Below are 20,774 nucleotides of genomic sequence, written 5' to 3' on the forward strand. Positions count from 1 at the left end.
GGTCTTCATTTGACATTTCCTTGTAATACAAGTGTAGATTAGAGGATTACATTCACTGACTCACCTTGTGTGCAGTGCAAGTTGGTGAGCTGCCTATCCATACTTGTTACCTATGAGATGTCAAGTTGGTTATTTGATTAACATACGGACACTAATCTGCAAAATACTAACGCGAATTCTTTACAGACGAATGGAAAAACTGGTAGAAGCGTACCTCGGGGAAGATCAGTTTGGATTCCGTGGAAATGTTGGAACACGTGAGGCAATACTAACCTTACGACTTATCTTAGAAGCTAGATTAAGGAAAGGCAAACCTACGTTTCTAGCATTTGTATACTCGGAGAAAGCTTTTGACAATGTTGACTGGAATACTCTCTTTCAAATTCTGACGGTGGCAGGGGTAAAATACAAGGAGCGAAAGGCTATTTACAATTTGTACAGAAACCAGATGGCAGTTATAAGAGTCGAGGGGCATGAAAGGGAAGCAGTGGTTGGGAAAGGAGTGAGACAGGGTTGTAGCCTCTCCCCGATGTTATTCAATCTGTATATTGAGCAAGCAGTAAAGGAAACAAAAGAAAAATTCGGAGTAGGTATTAAAATTCATGGAGAAGAAGTAAAAACTTTGAGGTTCGCCGATGACATTGTAATTCTGTCAGAGACAGCAAAGGACTTGGAAGAGCAGTTGAACGGAATGGACAGTGTCTTGAAAGGAGGATGTAAGATGAACATCAACAAAAGCAAAACGAGGATAATGGAATGTAGTCAAATTAAATCGGGTGATGCTGAGGGGATTAGATTAGGAAATGAGACACTTAAAGTAGTAAAGGAGTTTTGCTATTTAGGGAGTAAAATAACTGATGATTGTCGAAGTAGAGAGGATATAAAATGTAGACTGGCAATGGCAAGAAAATCGTTTCTGAAGAAGAGAAATTTGTTAACATCGAGTATAGATTTAAGTGTCAGGAAGTCATTTCTGAAAGTATTAGTATGGAGTGTAGCCATGTATGGAAGTGAAACATGGACGATATCCAGTTTGGACAAGAAGAGAATAGAAGCTTTCGAAATGTGGTGCTACAGAAGAATGCTGAAGATAAGGTGGGTAGATCACGTAACTAATGAGGAGGTATTGAATAGGATTGGGGAGAAGAGAAGTTTGTGGCACAACTTGACTAGAAGAAGGAATCGGTTGGTAGGACATGTTTTGAGGCATCAAGGGATCACAAATTTAGCATTGGAGGGCAGCGTGGAGGGTAAAAATCGTAGAGGGAGACCAAGAGATGAATACACTAAGCAGATTCAGAAGGATGTAGGTTGCAGTAGGTACTGGGAGATGAAGAGGCTTGCACAGGATAGAGTAGCATGGAGAGCTGCATCAAACCAGTCTCAGGACTAAAGACCACAACAACAACAACAACAACAACGGACACTAACAACTGCATGACATTAATGTATGGATGAGACATTGGAATCTACCTTGGTTAGTCCTCTTAATCATCACTGGTTAAGAAGGGCTCTCCTCTCAGTTTGTAATGGAGTATATGTTACAACCACAGTTGTGATATTGGAGTTAGTGTCTCATTTTTGTCATGAAAAGATTTGCTGTAGCAGACGGGTTTCATATTGTCGGTACAACATGTAATCATTTATTTATCTTTCAATTACTCACTCCATGTTTGTGAGCCATACCTTGTATACATATCAGTGTGACAAAAAATAAAACAGTTCTGTATAAAGTGAGGGTAGGTTCTTTCCTAGTAATGTCTGAACTCAGATTCCTCCACCGGTTGGCATTCTTCTGTTGTTTCACATTTCCCTGCTTGAAGTAATTTTAAAATTTTGAACACTGTGCATTTTATTTCATGCATTCCACTCAGTGAAGTCACACTGTCCCTATCAGGGCTTTAATTCTTTCAGATGGGGGCTCTTCCTATAAAAGAAATGTTTCTTTTTGCAGAATTGGATAGGTTTACCCACAAGGAAAAGGTTTTCACTCTCAATCAGAGCTGTGCTTTGCATTCCTTGTTGTCATGCTGATTTAGGTTTTTGGGACTTTACCGAATCATCCAAGATAAATGCCGGAAAGATTCCTCAAACAGGATAATGGCCCAATTTCCTAGTTCTTGTCCATTGTAATTGAATTCCCTACTTGTAACATGGTTCTGTGAGTAGTAGTAAATGTGGTATTAAGTGTAATGAAATGCATGTGCTGTTGGTTGTGCATTATGTGTGTAAAGTTTATTTGTTGTTCTTTTGCCATGTCCAAATGTATGCTGTGCCCAGTAATAGATATTTTATATTTCCAAAAACCTTCCCCTTCCCAACCATGTTCCTATAAACAAACCATGTTTGTGGTCAGTCTGTCCACCAGAAATCTGTACTGATGCAGTTTCGGACAGTTATTTCAGTCTGTCAGTAAATTAATAAAAATAATCTTCTGAAGGCCTTTCCCATTTAGCTTTTTCCTCAGGGGATGGGTTCTTAACAGCAACTTATATATTTACTTAAGATTTCTCTGATGAATGAATGTCTCATTAAGCTGAGAATAGCACCTGCAGGAAACGTTTATATTGCTGTGTTCTTGCAAAATGTGCATCTTAAGAAACTGTGCATCTGTCTGTCAGTATTATTTGGTTTTGCACTTTTTCAAGCATCTGCTTCATTTTTAATGTAAAATGCAAGTCCTAAAAAAGTTATTACATCAGTTCTTTTAAAGATAGCAAATGCATAAGTCATTGTTGGGAAATCTATAGTATGTTAAAGGATTCCACTTCACTCACAGTAAGTAATGATATAAGTACTATGACAAAATATTAAACAGGTGAGTTTGTTGTATGCAGTTTGATTATTGTGTAAGTAATTGTGAAGTGCTCATGTTCTCTCTGCATGCATTTAAGTGGTAATAAGAAGTGAAGGTAAGAGATTTTCTCCAAAGTTTTGCTTGCAATCAGCCATGTTTGGTAACAAGTGACGGAATTGTTATGCTGTTTCGAAACCATATGATCTCTTATCAACAAATATGCTGTTATTTAAGATGTTTTTGTACAGTTGACAGATATAAAGGTATTTGTACACTGGATTTATGGTGTAAAAGGTAATGTCACAGTGAGTGACATAATAAGAGATATTTTCAGTTTGAGTGGCTCTTAATTTCTCTAGAGGATCATTTTGTTGATTCTGTGGACATTTCTAATCTTGTAAATGAAAGCAGTAATAGAAGCATGAAGAAATAATGAAAATTGCCAAGTTACACTGCTTTATAACTTAAAAAAAAGATTAACAGTTGTTACATTGCTGGAAAATTGGATCAAAGCGGCTTCTTATATTTGTTTGGCAATAAAGATAGATTATGCCTAGCAGGGGAATTATGGATGGATTCAGGGGAATATAGGTGTATATAATCTCAAAACACAAGCGCAGCAAACTTTGACAAGCTCTAATTATTACTGTCACTTTTTTAAACCCTCATCGCCAGTTTTGTAAAGGCCTCATTGCTACTGCTGTAGAGGCCGAGCTGCCACTGTTGTTACAGTAGGCTGAGTTTCAGAGTTCCTGAATCGGTTTCTGGTGCAGTACACTGCTAAGACAATTTCTTCCTGCCAGTGTTACACAGCTATGCCCCAGGGTCAGGTAACAGGATAGGAGAACGAAGGTTCTACAGTACCCCAACAAATTAGTAACAAAGTCACACAAAAAAAGTTTAATTATCTTCGTGACCTGTCAAATAATGAAGTATGCCACACTGAATGTAATATAATACAAACAAGGCGCTCAATGGCTAAGTGAAAATAATCATAGGTGCACTTCACAGTACATAGCAAATACAATTTACAACTGTCTGTCCATTTGTAAGAATTCACTAAATGATGTTCCCCGTATAAGTCAGCCCTGGACGATGATCTATAACCAAGCAGGCAAGAGCTGCTCTTCTACCTTGCGAGTAGGCTTATGTCTGTTGTCATCCAGTCATAAGCAGATTGTACTCTAGCGGCAATCGGCCGAGGCAAAGCTGATATCTTCATCCTCAGTGACACCTGGGGTGTTGGTGCAACTCACGCAAGTGGTGAGTCTCTATGGAAGTGCCATCAGCTTGCATCTTTGCACCTGTGGTGCTTTTGCTCTGGCTGTGTCTTGTTCGTACGACACAGCACTCATATTTTGTTATTTTCCTGCAGCCCCCTCCCCCCTCCCTCCTTTTCCCCTCTTTCTTGGTTTGTGTGTGTGTGTGTGTGTGTGTGTGTGTGTGCGCGCGCGCGCGCGCGCGCGCGCGCGCGCGCTGTTGGATCCACATAACACATACTCTTTACCAAGGAGATGTTAATATGTGTGCAATCGTTTTGTTACAAGAAAATGCAATACAATGCATTCAAAACAAAGATGTGTTGCCATTCAGCTCACTACCATCTGTATTTGCACCACCATCTGAGACAGGTTTTGGGATTGAGTGAGCAACAGTGTGGTATTGATTACTTTTGGTGGGTATCTTGTGAGCTGTAACTGTACCTCATTGTGGCACAAACATAGTGGATTTAACAAAATGATCTGTGATACTGATCGTGTAGAGATATCCATTTTGACTTTCATTTTTGTGCGTGAGAGGTCCTGTGCCACATTTTCACTTTGTGAAATATAAGAACTCCTACACAACTCCACTTATTGTTCATTCTGCATGCTTGACTATCTATTGGCAGTTACACTAAGCCCAAAATCTCTTAAATGTTTGTAATGTTATGAAGAGGTACACTGTAAGTAAAGGGAAGTCTGGCTATGACATATCAGTATTATGAGTGGTGACTAGGTAAGAATCTGCTGGCATCAACTCTCATAAGTTGACTGTACTTTGATCTCTCAGGTTTTCTTGGCATGATTGGTTAATGATGTGCTTTCAGGTGTTCAGCTGAGTTGCTGATTCCATTTTCATGCACAGTATTTCGATGACTGAACCTGTAGTCTGTTTCAGGTGCTGTGAGCTGAGGAAGTGAATCCACAAAACAACACAGCCCGCAGCATCTGAAGAAGAAGACTGTGTTGGTCATCGCAATATAGGGCATAAAAATGGAATCAACAACACACCTGAACATCCAAAAACGCACCACTTACTGTGCTTGCCGTAAACTAACAGCTGTGCAATGGATTAGAAGAGTTGAAAGTCTCAAAGAATTCTGTTCCTATCATCTTTTGTCCCTGGTAATATCGTGGTGGATTTCTGTGGAAGGACTGCAGGCACCAGTAATTGACTTGCCTTCTGAGATGGTCTTCAACATAACAAAACAATACCCAGCAGAACATCTGTTCTTACAAAAATTACAGCACTAGTAATGCACTCTTGGATACCTGCATGTTATATTCTGAAATGTAAGGGCAAAGTAGTGCTTGAACTCGAGAAAATACACACTTTGTAAACTTTTTGTGCTATTTGCAAATTAGTTCATGGGCATAAAGGAAGCAACAGGTTTTGATGGCCATATCCATTTGATTTACATTATATCATAAGTGAAATGAACACATGAGTATAAAGAGCCAGAGGTTTCTCTTGCATGGGAAGTCTCTAATAGGGGTACACTATGTTTGAAACAGTGTCAGCCTATCAGAGATTTGTTCCAGTGTTATTTCGGGTGAGAATTGGGTTAGTTCCTACTAGAAGGCAACAGTCAGCTACCTTTAAAATATTTGCCATAATGGAATAGTTGTTCAACAAAAGACCAACAAACGTGTGTCATGTTGCCTTGTTTGCATCATTATTATGATTTAGTATTCAAGTTTCTGGGGGATCAGTTATCTGATATGGCTGCACATGATCATTGTTGACGTATGACTCCCATTTTAGGTAAAACAATAACAGTTAAACTTTTTATTATTGTCAGACACAAAAATGTAATGTGTCGCTGCTTCTTTGAGATTGTAGGAGAAAAAAATACCAATTTTAGTAGGTGGACTGTAGGGAACAAAGGATGTCACAGCAGACCTTAGGATTGAAAATATTGCAGAGCAGGTAGATGTATGAGTTGTGTAACTTATCTTTCTTTTCACTGTAAATAATAAAATAGTTCAATATGATTGCAGCAAAATGATTGGAGAAGCAAACACTTCGCAGTGTATGCTAAAACAGTTCTGTTAATTTGAACAGGAAATCAAAGCTGTCCAGCTGGAAGAAGTGTTGAATGAGCGAGCTGATGAAGAAATGGAAGTCTCAGATGCTGAAGACGATATGACAAGCCATAAAAAAAAGAGCCGTGATGCTGATGATAGATCCACTATCAATGTGTTGAGGGTAAGTTTGTAAAATTATTGAAATTGTCTTTAATTGGCACCAATACAGGGACATTAGTTGCTATAATGTTAGATACTTTTTCAAACTACATTCATAACTTTTACAGGGTAGTTGTATCTTCTGGACTTTTAGTTTGTGACTTAGTGGAATTATGCCTTGTCACATCAATCTCTCACTCAGTACACACAATGAACACAGATTTCATTTCTACCAGCGATTGGTTAGTTTATTGAATGTGATGTATTAGGATCTTCAGATGTGCCTGAACAGAGATGGATACTTCTGCCATTAAATAAACATATGAAAGTGCTACAGAGAAACAATACAGTCCGATGTTAACTGCAGGTCTGCATGTAGCACTGTCTTGGAAGGGTATCCTATTCAACAAGGCTGGATGGTAGACATAATTAAATCTGGAATACTTACAAATACCCTTGCTTCATGTGAACATGTAATGGCAGAATTTTGAGAATAGCACAAAAATACGGGATCTTGGTCTTTGTGATTCAGGAAACCATGTCTAGATGAATTTACTCTAATCTTTTTTCTGTTCCGTAGTTTGGGATATTCATATACCTAGCTAGTTAAAATCAGTCACATGATCATTTTCATGTCCCTATTTCTTTGTCTTTCTTTCACAGAAGTAGCAAAACAGAGTATATTTATGAAGCTTATCAATCTTTCATCCCATAACTTACATATTAAAATATAATTTTTTGCATTATTAATACATTAAACATCCACCTCTACTTCAAGCGAGGCCTGTGGGAAACACAGACCATGGTATATATGTCACAGCATGTTGCATTACAAATATGGGCCCGTACTTCTCATAGTCCTCAATTTTAAGTATGTGTGTGTGAGTTATTTTTATTTATGTATTTAACAAAACTCTTCAGTATCTTGGACCATAAATTTTCTCAAGAGCAGGCATTGGTTCAAGAGAAAACAGTGACTGTTGAAATAAAGTTTGTAGGACAGCCAACACAAATCACAATCATTATTTTTTATTGACAAGTTTCACACAATGTAATGAGAGCATTGTCAGAAACAGTGGAATTTACACTGTGTAATTTACACAGTGTTTGGAATTTACACTTTGGAATTTACAAACTATTAAAATACAGTATCTTATATTGATATAAATGAACATATTCGGTTAACAGTGTGACAAATTAATTTCAAAGTAGATCTATCTGTAGTAGTTTGTAAGACAATTGGAATAATTCACGGAAATTAAATTCATTCATTTAATAAATTTTTTGAGTTCTCTTGTTTTCTATAACAGTTACAAATTTTTCCAATTTGTTTAGCAAAGAGCCTTGGAAGAATTAGAAATTTTTAGTAGAAAAAAAATGAAACATGCAAATTTATTAAATGGACAAAACAGATTAGCAAAGGCCCTTTGCCAAATGTAATGGGAGAGTTAGAAGTTTCATTAGAAATAAATGAAATGTAGAGAATTTATTAAATCAACAAAACAAATTTTATTTGCATGGATTCTTCCAATTTTCGACAAAGTACTAGAGATGAGCAGTCAAGACATAACCTTAACTACGTTCCATTTTATTCTTACAGAAATATTCTGAAAAATGTATTTTTAAATGTTTAGTTTACTTTTAGAGATGTAATTTTTTTTAAATTTTTTTTTTAAAGATGTATATGGTGTCAACATGGAAATGCCCTATTTTCAATCTGCTGTCATCACAAAATTAAATGAAGTAGATTATAACCTTCTCGGAAGTAAATTGAAAGCAAAGTTTAAAAAAATTACAATGTCAAAGTAAAACACCTCCATGTGAGCCAGTGCGATGACGTGAAGAATGTTTATTCTGTACTGGAAACCTCTCGAATCTGCTGAAACGTGCCCAAAGGGATGGTACCGATGACTTCAACAATCGACGTGCAGAGGTCTTTGAAGGTCCTGCACTGCAGTGGTGAACATCCTGTCCTTCATGTAGCCCCAGAGTTGAAACAGGCTATAATATGAATGTTAGTGCTGATTAGATTTTTGATGTACTACATGAACCATCAGTGTTCTGTGATGACCTTACTGATTTTGTATTGACTGATGTTGAGGTGGAAGCTAGTCCAGCTTGGCTTACTATTGCTATTGTTCGTCTTGATTGTGCATTACATTCATTGGCTACTAGTTACAAAAACTTCCCGCCGAGTGATGTAATTGCATACTGAACCTTTGTGGTAACACATACTGAAGTTTTTACAAGAATTGATGTTTCAGGAATTTTTTTAAATTTAAAAATCTATATGTGTATATACTCGTCAAACATGTTATGTTGTTGTTGTTGCTGTTGTGGTCTTCAGTCCTGAGACTGGTTTGATGCAGCTCTCCATGCTACTCTATCCTGTGCAAGCTTCTTCATCTCCCAGTACCTACTGCAACCTACATCCTTCTGAATCTGCTTAGTGTATTCATCTCTTGGTCTCCCTCTACGATTTTTACCCTCCACGCTGCCCTCCAATGCTAAATTTGTGATCCCTTGATGCCTCAAAACATGTCCTACCAACCGATCCCTTCTTCTAGTCAAGTTGTGCCACAAACTTCTCTTCTCCCCGATCCTATTCAATACCTCCTCATTAGTTACGTGATCTACCCACCTTATCTTCAGCATTCTTCTGTAGCACCACATTTCGAAAGCTTCTATTCTCTTCCTGTCCAAACTGGTTATCGTCCATGTTTCACTTCCATACATGGCTACACTCCATACTAATACTTTCAGAAATGACTTCCTGACACTTAAATCTATACTCGATGTTAACAAATTTCTCTTCTTCAGAAACGATTTCCTTACCATTGCCAGTCTACATTTTATATCCTCTCTACTTCGACCATCATCAGTTATTTTACTCCCCAAATAGCAAAACTCCTTTACTACTTTAAGTGTCTCATTTCCTAATCTAATCCCCACAGCATCACCCGATTTAATTTGACTACATTCCATGATCCTCATTTTGCTTTTGTTGATGTTCATCTTATATCCTCCTTTCAAGACACTGTCCATTCCGTTCAACTGCTCTTCCAAATCCTTTGCTGTCTCTGACAGAATTACAATGTCATCGGCGAACCTCAAAGTTTTTACTTCTTCTCCATGAATTTTAATACCTACTCCGAATTTTTCTTTTGTTTCCTTTACTGCTTGCTCAATATACAGATTGAATAACATCGGGGAGAGGCTACAACCCTGTCTCACTCCTTTCCCAACCACTGCTTCCCTTTCATGCCCCTTGACTCTTATAACTGCCATCTGGTTTCTGTACAAATTGTAAATAGCCTTTCGCTCCTTGTATTTTACCCCTGTCACCTTCAGAATTTGAAAGAGAGTATTCTAGTTAACATTGTCAAAAGCTTTCTCTAAGTCTACAAATGCTAGAAACGTAGGTTTGACTTTTCTTAATCTTTCTTCTAAGATAAGTCGTAAGGTTAGTATTGCCTCACGTGTTCCAACATTTCCACGGAATCCAAACTGATCTTCCCCGAGGTACGCTTCTACCAGTTTTTCCATTCGTCTGTAAAGAATTCGCGTTAGTATTTTGCAGCTGTGACTTATTATACTGATAGTTCTGTAATTTTCACATCTGTCAACACCTGCTTTCTTTGGGATTGGAATTATTATATTCTTCTTGAAATCTGTGGGTATTTCGCCTGTCTCATACATCTTGCTCACCAAATGGTAGAGTTTTTTCAGGACTGGCTCTCCCAAGGCCGTCAGTAGTTCCAATGGAATGTTGTCTACTCCCGGGGCCTTGTTTCGACTCATGTCTTTCAGTGCTCTGTCAAACTCTTCACGCAGTATCGTATCTCCCATTTCATCTTCATCTACATCCTCTTCCATTTCCATAATATTGTCCTCAAGTACATCGCCCTTGTATAAACCCTCTATATACTCCTTCCACCTTTCTGCCTTCCCTTCTTTGCTTAGAACTGGGTTGCCATCTGAGCTCTTGATATTCATACAAGTGGTTGTCTTCTCTCCAAAGGTCTCTTTAATTTTCCTGTAGGCAGTATCTATCTTACCCCTAGTGAGACAAACCTCTACATCCTTACATTTGTCCTCTAACCATCCCTGCTTAGCCGTTTTGCACTTCCTGTTGATCTCATTTTTGAGACGTTTGTATTCCTTTTTGCCTGCTTCATTTACTGCATTTTTATATTTTCTCCTTTCATCAATTAAATTCAATATTTCTTCTGTTACCCAAGGATATCTACTAGCCCTCGTCTTTGTACCTATTTGATCCTCTGCTGCCTTCACTACTTCATCCCTCAGAGCTACCCATTCTTCTTTTACTGTATTTCTTTCCCCCATTACTGTCAATTGTTCCCTTATGCTCTCCCTGAAACTCTGTACAACCTCTGATTCTTTCAGTTTATCCAGGTCCCATCTCCTTAAATTTCCACCTTTTTGCAGTTTCTTCAGTTTCAATCTGCAGTTCATAACCAATAGATTGTGGTCAGAATCCACATCTGCCCCTGGAAATGTCTTACAATTTAAAACCTGGTTCCTAAATCTCTGTCTTACCATTATATAATCTATCTGATACCTTTTAGTATCTCCAGGATTCTTCCAGGTATACAACCTTCTTTTATGATTCTTGAACCAAGTGTTAGCTATGATTAAGTTATGCTCTGTGCAAAATTCTACAAGGCGGCTTCCTCTTTCATTTCTTCCCCCCAATCCATATTCATCTACTATGTTTCCTTCTCTCCCTTTTCCTACTGACGAATTCCAGTCACCCATGACTATTAAATTTTCGTCTCCCTTCACTACCTGAATAATTTCTTTTATCTCGTCATACATTTCATCAATTTCTTCATCATCTGCAGAGCTAGTTGGCATATAAACTTGTACTACTGTAGTAGGCATGGGCTTTGTGTCTATCTTGGCCACAATAATGCGTTCACTATGCTGTTTGTAGTAGCTTACCCGCACTCCTATTTTTTTATTCATTATTAAACCTACTCCTGCATTACCTCTATTTGATTTTGTGTTTATAACCCTGTGATCACCTGACCAAAAGTATTGTTCCTCCTGCCACCGAACTTCACTAATTCCCACTATATCTAACTTTAACCTATCCATTTCCCTTTTTAAATTTTCTAACCTACCTGCCCGATTAAGGGATCTGACATTCCACGCTCCGATCCGTAGAATGCCAGTTTTCTTTCTCCTGATAACGACGTCCTCTTGAGTAGTCCCCACCCGGAGATCCGAATGGGGGACTATTTTACCTCCGGAATATTTTACCCAAGAGGACGCCATCATCATTTAATCATACAGTAAAGCTGCATGTCCTCGGGAAAAATTACGGCTGTAGTTTCCCCTTGCTTTCAGCTGTTCGCAGTACCAGCACAGCAAGGCCGTTTTGGTTAATGTTACAAGGCCAGATCAGTCAATCATCCAGACAGTTGCCCCTGCAACTACTGAAAAGGCTGCTGCCCCTCTTCAGGAACCACATGTTTGTCTGGCCTCTCAACAGATACCCCTCCATTGTGGTTGCACCTACGGTACGGCCATCTGTATCGCTGAGGCACGCAAGCCTCCCCCCCAACGTCAAGGTCCATGGTTCATGGAGGAAACATATGGAATGAATATAAAATTTATATTAGTTGGTGATGTGACTGTGTGTAATAGTATTCAAGATCTGTAGCATCAACTGAGAACTGGCATCTATGAATGCCGTCATATAATATATGAGCTCTGCCATAACTTCTATGCAGCATTTTATGTGGATACGACCACTAACAAGCTGTCGATGTGAATGAATTGTCATCACGAACCAGTGGCTAAGAGCAGAGTCAACCACATAATAGCAGAACACTGATGAGCACCATGCTTGATTGCATCACACCTGCACCAGCTGGATCTCTCTTCTCAATACCAACTTGTTTAATTTATATTTTTACAACACAACTTTCAGTTCTGTAAATCTCCTGACAATGCACCCATGGTGTAGGGGTATCATCTTTGATTATCAACAAGAGCAGAAAATAGTATTATGGGAGTAGGATTTGTTACAAATAGGAAGGTAGGGCAGAGACTGAGCTACAGTGAACAGTACAGTGATGAGGTTGTCTTCATCAAAATTGGCAGCAAATTGTCACAGACAATAATTGTTCAAGTATATATGCTGACGTGACAATCATAAGGTGAAGAGATAGGGAAAGTGTATGGGGATATTAATGCGATTTAGCTGCTTGAGTGCTGTGCATTTATATTCCCTCTCTGTGCCCACATATGGTACAACTTACGACAAGTTTGGAAAAGATATGTACAGAGTCATTTTATCCATGGAGCTTCATTGATAGATTCTAAGTTTGTCTTTCAAATGAAGCACACCTGATTCATTTGTATCAAACAAGAAAAGAAAATCATTGTCTTTGGAATGGAAACTTAATATTATCAAAGACTTTGATGCAAAAATTACAATTTGTGAACTGGCAAAGGAGGTTGATCTACCTGGATCAGTCAGAGTAATTATAAGAAAAAATACTCAAAGCTGTGGAGAATGCTCAGTCTTCGATCTTAAGTATCATTCTTAAATGTTATGGTATTATCATTCAGATGGAAACAATGTTAAATTATGGTTTGATTATGAAGTACATCTACATATACTTCTACATCCATACTCCACAAGCCACCTGACGGTGTGTGGCGGAGGGTACCTTGAGTACCACTATCGGTTCTCTCTTCTATTCCAGTCTCGTATTGTTCGTGGAAAGAAGGATTGTCGGTATGCCTGTGTGTGGGATCTAATCTCTCTGATTTTACCCTCATGGTCTCTTCGCGAGATATACGTAGGAGGGAGCAATATACTGCTTGACTTCTCGGTGAAGGTATGTCCTCGAAACTTCAACAAAAGCCCGTACCGAGCTACTGAGCCTCTCTCCTGCAGAGTCTTCCACTGGAGTTTATCTATCATCTCTGTAATGCTTTCATGATTACTAAATGATCCTGTAACGAAGCGTGCTGCTCTCTGTTGGATCTTCTCTATCTCTTCTATCAACCCTATCTGGTACGGATCCCACACCAATGAACAATATTCAAGCAGTGGGCGAACAAGTGTACTGTAACCTACTTCCTTTGTTTTCGGATTGCATTTCCTTAGGATTCTTCCAATGAATCTGTCTGGCATCTGCTTTACCGACAATTAACATTCCATGATCATTCCATTTTAAATCACTCCTAATGCGTACTCCCAGATAATTTATGGAATTAACTGCTTCCAGTTGCTGACCTGTTATATTGTAGCTAAATGATAAGGGATCTTTCTTTCTATGTATTCGCAGCACATTACACTTGTCTACATTGAGATTCAATTGCCATTCCCTGCACCATGTGTCAATTCGCTGCAGATCCTCCTGCATTTCAGTACAATTGTTCATTGTTACAACCTCTCGATATACCATAGCATCATCCGCAAAAAGCCTCAGTGAACTTCCAATGTTATCCACAAGGTCATTTATGAATATTGTTAATAGCAACGGTCCTACGACACTCCCCTGCGGCACACCTGAAATCACTCTTACTTCGGAAGACTTCTCTCCATTGAGAATGACATGCTGCATTCTGTTATCTAGGAACTCTTCAATCCAATCACACAATTGGTCTGATAGTCCATATACTCATACTTTGTTCATTAAACGATTGGGGGAACTGTATCGAACGCCTTGCGGAAGTCAAGACACACGGCATCTACCTGGGAACCCGTGTTTATGGCCCTCTGAGTCTCGTGGACGAATAGCGTGAGCTGGGTTTCACACGGTCGTCTTTTTCGAAACCCATGCTGATTTCTATAGAGTAGATTTCTAGTCTCCAGAAAAGTCATTATACTCAAACGTAATACATGTTCCAAAATTCTACAACTGGTCGACATTAGAGATATAGATCTATAGTTCTGCACATCTGTTTGACGTCCCTTGTTGAAAACGGGGATGACCTGTGCCCTTTTCCAATCCTTTGGAATCCTACGCTCTTCTAGAGACCTACGGTACACCGCTGCAAGAAGGGGGGCAAGTTCCTTCGTGTACTCTGTGTAAAATCGAACTGGTATCCCATCAGGTCCAGCGGCCTTTCCTCTTTTAAGCGATTTTAATTGTTTCTCTATCCCTCTGTCGTCTATTTCGATATCTACCATTTTGTCATCTGTGCGATAATCTAGAGAAGGAACTACCGTGCAGTCTACCTCTGTGAAACAGCTTTGGAAAAAGACATTTAGTATTTCGGCCTTTAGTCTGTCATCCTCTGTTTCAGTACCATTTTGGTCACGAATGTCTGGACATTTTGTTTTGATCCACCTACTGCTTTGACGTAAGACCAAAATTTCTTAGGATTTTCTCCCAAGTCAGTACATAGAACTTTACTTTTGAATTCATTGAATGCCTCTCACATAGCCCTCCTCACACTACATTTTGCTTCACGTAATTTTTGTCTGCAAGGCTCTGGCTATGTTTATGTTTGCTGTGAAGTTCCCTTTGCTTCCGCAGCAGTTTTCTAACTCGGTTGTTGTACCACGGTGGCTCTTTTCCATCTCTTACGATCTTGCTTGGCACATACTCATCTAATGCATATTGTATGATGGTTTTGAACTTTGTCCACTGATCCACAACACAAACTGTACCAGAGACAAAACTTTCGTCTTGAGCCGTCAGGTACTCTGAAATCTGCTTTTTGTCACTTTTGCTAAACAGAAAAATTTTCCTACCTTTTTTAATATTTCTATTTACAGCTGAAATCATCGATGCAGTAACCGCTTTATGATCGCTGATTCCCTGTTCTGCATTAACTGTTTCAAATACTTCGGGTCTGTTTGTCACCAGAAGGTCTAATATGTTATCGCCATGAGTTGGTTCTCTGTTTAACTGCTCAAGGTAGTTTACAGATAAAGCACTTTAAAAAATTTCACTGGATTCTTTGTCCCTGCCACCCGTTATAAATTTTTGAGTCTCCCAGTCTATATCCGGCAAATTAAAGTCTCCACCTAGAACTATAACATGGTGGGGAAATCTACTCGAAATATTTTCCAAATTATCCTTCAGGTGCTCAGCCACAACAGCTGCTGAGCCAGGGGGCTATAGAGACATCCAATTACCATGTCTGAGCCTGCTTTAACCGTGACCTTCACCCAAATTATTTCACATTTTGGATCTCCATCAATTTCCTTCGATACTATTGCACATCTTATCGCTATAAACACGCCTCCCCCTTCACTGTCCAGCCTGTCTCTGCGGTATACATTACAATCTGAGTTTAGAATTTCATTACTGTTTACATCTGGTTCTAGCCAACTCTCTGTCCCTTGCACTATGTGGGCATTGTGACCGTTTATTAATGAGAGCAGACCTGGGACCTTTCTATAGACGCTCCTGCAGTTTACTATTAGCACATTAATATTGTTATTCCCTGTTGCATTGTGCCTACTCTTACCTTGCCGCGTCTCAGGAGGCGTCTTGTTGGGCCTAGGGAGGGAATTCTCTAACCTAAAAAACCCACATGTGCACTCCACACGTACTCCGCTACCCTTGTAGCCACTTCCTGCGTGTAGTGCACACCTGACCTATCCGAGAAATTTGCACCCCAGTTCTCCACAGAATCGTCTGAGCCTCTCACTTAAGGCTTCCACTCGGCTCCAAACCAGATGACCGCCATCGGTTCTGGGAACGATACTACAAATAGTTAGCTCAGATTCCACCCTTCGAGCGAGGCTTTCCGCCTTCACCAACTCCGCCAACCGCCTGTATGAACTGAGGATGACCTCTGAACCCAGGCGGCAGGAGTCATTGGTGCCGACATGAGCAACAATTTGCAGTCGGGTGCACCCAGTGCTCTCTATCGCCGCCGGCAGGGCCTCCACATCTCGGATGAGACCCTCCCGGCAAGCAGACAGAGTGAACACTGGCCTTCTTCCCCGAACTTTCTGCTGTTTCCGTAAGGGGCTCCATCACCCGCCTAACGTTGGAGCTCCCAATCACTAATAAACCCCTCCCCCAATTTGCCTGCTCGGACCTTGCTGAACGGAGCGGTCACATGTCCACTCACAGGCAGAGTGGGTGATGCCACACGGTGAGCCTCCACATTGACCCTCCGCCTTGTGCGCCATGAACGCCGCTGAACCCGCCACTCCCCTTGGGGAGAGGGTCGCCCAAACGTGCCCGGTAACCGCGAAGATGTCTCGACAGCAGGGACAGTGGGTGAAGCATGTAACACCTGGGGTTACCATGCGACGCACCAGACTCCCCACTGCCGCTACACTCAGAGGCAGCAGCCTGAAGATGGCTGACCGCGGCCATCAACACGTTCAGCTGTTCGCGTACCGTGGCCAGCTCCTCCTGCATCCGTACACAGCAGTCACACATCCTATCCATCCTAAGAAATCAATTTACTGTAGAGAGTTAATCAACTTTTAACTAGACTGCTAATTCACTAAAGGCGGCTGATAGTTGACTAAACTGTGGTTACTAGACACTTCTTGTAGAAAACAATGAAAATAGCACTACCTGTCTCTGGACTGTACTCAAAACAAACACTAGCACTACTGGCACTATGGCTGACTAAAGGGACTATCTCTGACTGTATTCAAAACAAACACAAAATCTATGGAACACTATTACTAGCACTCAACAATTAAAGCTTCCTAAAAGCAAAAACACACAGAAGAAGTAGTGTCAAGTAAGAAAAATACAGTTAATATTTAAATTAATGTAGCTTGCTGCACAGCAGACGTAAAGCAGATGGCAGTTACGACGAGAGTGAAAATTTCTACTTGTTAGAACACAGTGTGATCTGAAGCTGAACTGATTTTTGAGGGATTGAAAGAAGAAGCTGGGAAGGGATTGAAAGAAGAAGCTGGGAAGGCGACAAGAGATGAAATGTTTAAAGCTAGTGACAATTGGTTTAGTTGATTAAGAAGTCATTGTAATTGGCAAAGTGTCGCAAGAAATGGAGAGGCAGAGGCAGGTAGCACTGATAAAGAGACTGCATAGCTCTATCCAGAAACTAAAAAATGTGACTGTACCAGCCAAACCATACTCAACCTGAAGATGATTTTAAATTGAAACCTCTCTTAGTTTATCCGTTCAGTAAATCGAAGAGCTTAAAAAAATACATCTGAAGTTCGGTTACCCATGACTTGGAAATTGAATGCTACAACTTGGGTGACACCTTCCGTCATGACTTCATACCTGAAGCCAAACATCATTGCCAGTTAAATTTCATTTAAAAGTGATGTTGTTGATTGACTATGCACCAGGTCATCATTCTGTTTTTTTTTTTTTAAATTAATTAATTTTGATCCGCATGTAAAAGTTGTACTTTTGCTACTGAACATAACCAGCTTGCTTCAACCATTGGACCAGGGAGTCATTAAAACATTTAAAGCTTACTACATGAGACAATCATTTACACATCTACCTGAAGCTATGAGACTAAACAGTGAGCTCACTGTTAAAGGCTTGTGGAAGCAATTGAATGTTTTGAATGCTGTGAGAAGTATTGAATGATCTCGGAACGAAATTTCACAAGAAATTTTAAATGGTGTAAGGAAAAAACGGTCTCCCTTTTTTTCCACCAGTGAAGCCCACTGGGAACGGGTACCAGATACTGATCAAATTGCTAATGTGATTGAAGAATTGCTTGATCTTGCCAGACAATTAAATTTGGAGGTGGATGGCGGTGACGTTCAAGAACTGCTGCTTTTACACAATCAGGAACTGAAAATTGATTAGCTTATAGAAATGCATGAGCAAAATCAGAACATCGAACAACCTGATTCATTAGACCCAGTTCAGTCAGAAGATCAAATGACAGTTGCAAACTTGACAGGAGGCCTCTGTTCAATTGAGAAAGGGTTACAAATTTTAGAAAAAGTAGACTGCAAGAAAATGTGCATTTATGCTACAATGTGGAGAATGAAAAATTTTGCTATGAGGAAATTTTGTGTGAGAGGACATAAATTTGCCTCATCAGATGACATTGTTATATTATATGAAGCCTTCTGTCTCACAGTAGCTTTGGTTTACCTTGCTGCAATGCATAGTACTGTGATATAATTTTATGTATTGTCAAACATTTTATTAAACATTTTTTTTCTAAATTTTACTGTTTTATTTAGTCTCTGGTCCCAATCGAACATAATTTGTGCGTGTTTGTATATACAAAATTGGATTCTGACTTACGCAAATTCGTCTTAACACCATTATTGCTTGGTCACACCTGTCGCTTGTCCATGGTATTATTCTACTCAGAAAAGGCCGGGAGTATAGGAAGATTTCAGTGATATTATGTCATGGTCAAGCAGAGATTCTGAAACCACATATGAGATTTTAAGGCATACGCAGTAGCAGATACATATAGACTAATATCACAACTGAGTAATGATGACGAGTCGACTGAAGGTTAAGAGAGGATTCAGGATGAATCAGTGTGCAGAGAATTGGGATGTGGAAATACTAAGGCATGAAGAGATATCCATCAAATTCTGTGAGGCTGTAGATACTGCGATAATTATTAGCAAAGTTGGCAGTAGGCTAATTATTGCAGTATCTATAGCCTCACAGAACTTCAAGCACATCTCTTCATTCCTTAGTATTTCCACATCCCAACGCTCAGTAGGCAGTAGGCAAAATGTACCTGTCGTCCAGTGGTAGTGTCTTTGATAAGTAATCAAAATGTCCTCGGTCCTTGCTTTGAAACCTGCCACTGCTTAAATTTTGATTAATAATCAGCATTGGCAGCCAAAAATTTCCAGCATAAGAAGGCGCCCTCATTCTGCCAACGACCATGTCAGAGAGGGCAGAGGAGTAGACAGAGGTTCGGGACACACTCGTGTTCTAGGAGTGGGGAAACTGCCCCTAAAGGTGGAAAAATCAGCAATATTCAATGGCATGAGGATACAGAAGGCAATGGAAACCACTGCTTTAAAGACATGTAACATGTATCTAAAGGACATGTGGCCTGTAATTGAAAAAGTGTCATGATGATCTCTCCATTGGCAAAAGATTCCAGAATAGTCACCCATTTGGATCTCTGGGAGGGGACTGCCAAGGGGGAGGTGAGCATGAGAAAAAGATTGACTAATTAACGAAAGGATAACGTTCTATTAGATTGGGGCATGGAATGTCAGAAGCTTGAACATGGTTGGGAAACTAGAAAATCTGAAAAGGAAAATGCAAATGCTCAGTCTAGATATAGTAGGGGTTAGTGAAGTGAAATAGGAAGAAGACAAGGATTTCTGGTCAGATGACTATATGGTAATATCAACAGCAGCAAAAAATGGTATAGCAGGAGTAGGATTCGTTATGAATAGGAAGGTAGTGCAGAGAGAGTGTGTTATTGTGAACGGTTCAGTGATAGGGTTGTTCTTATCGGAATCGGCAGCAAACCAGCACTGACAATGATAGTTCAGGTATATATGCTGACGTCGCAAGCTGAAGATTAAGAGATAGAGAAAGTATATGAGGATGTTGAACGGGTAATACAGTATGTGAAAGGAGATGAAAATCTAATAATCATGGGAGACTGGAATGCAGTTGTAGGGAAAGGAGCAGAAGAAAAGGTTACAGGAGAATATGGGCTTGGGACAAGAAATGAGAGAGGAGAAAGAGTAATTGAGTTCTGTAATAAATTTCAGCCAGTAATGGCAAATACTCTGTTCAAGAGTTACAAGAAGAGGAGGTATACTTGGAAAAGACTAGGTGGTACGGGAAGGTTTCATTAGATTACATCGTGTCAGACAGAGATTCCAAAATCAGATATTGGATTGTAAGGTGTACCCTGGAGCAGATACAGATTCAGAGGACAATATAGTAGTGATGAAGTGTAGGCTGAAGTTGAAGACATTAGTCAGGAAGAATCAATAGGCAAAGAAGCGGGATACGGAAGTACTAAGGAATGACAAGATACGCTTCAAGTTTTCTAATGCTATAGATACAGCAATAAGGAATAGTTCAATAGGCAGTACAGTTGGAGAGGAATGGACATCTCTAGAAAGGGCCATTACAGAAGCTGCAAAGAAAAACATAGATCCAAAGAAGGTAACTGCAAAGAAACCATGGGTAGGGGAAGAAATACTTCACTTGATCGATGAAAAGAGGAAGTACAAAAATGTTCTAGGAAACTCAGGAACACAGAAATACTAGTCTCTGAGGAATTAAATAAATAGGAAGTGCAGAGAAGCTAAGACAAAGTTATCTCATGAAAAATGTGATGAAATCGAAAACGAAATGATTGTCGGAAGGACAGACTCAGCATACAGGAAAGTCAAAGCAACCTTCGGTGTAATTAGAAGTATGGGCTGTGACATGAAGAGTGAAGAGTGCAATGGAAATTCCACTGTTACATGGAGAGGAGAGAGTGAATAGGTGGAAAGAGTACATTGAAGGCCTCTATGAAGGGGAGAACTTCTTGTCTGATGACCTGATAGAAGAAGAAAAAGGAGTCAATATGGAAGACACAAATACAGTGTTTTTATGCGTTCCAGGCTCGAAAAACAC

At 39.7% G+C, this 20,774-nt stretch overlaps 1 protein-coding gene across 1 annotated transcript in view; it reads left to right on the forward strand.

Moving 5' to 3' along the window:
* Positions 1-20,774, forward strand: part of LOC126251851 (ecto-NOX disulfide-thiol exchanger 2) — a 229,078-nt gene that overhangs the window by 136,013 nt on the left and 72,291 nt on the right. The window contains exon 9 of the mRNA XM_049952526.1: positions 6,125-6,268. Coding sequence (XP_049808483.1) covers positions 6,125-6,268 — 144 coding nt within the window. The remainder of the gene's footprint in view (positions 1-6,124; positions 6,269-20,774) is intronic.

Source organism: Schistocerca nitens, chromosome 4, assembly GCF_023898315.1.
Source record: "Schistocerca nitens isolate TAMUIC-IGC-003100 chromosome 4, iqSchNite1.1, whole genome shotgun sequence".
NCBI classification, from domain to species: domain Eukaryota; kingdom Metazoa; phylum Arthropoda; class Insecta; order Orthoptera; family Acrididae; genus Schistocerca; species Schistocerca nitens.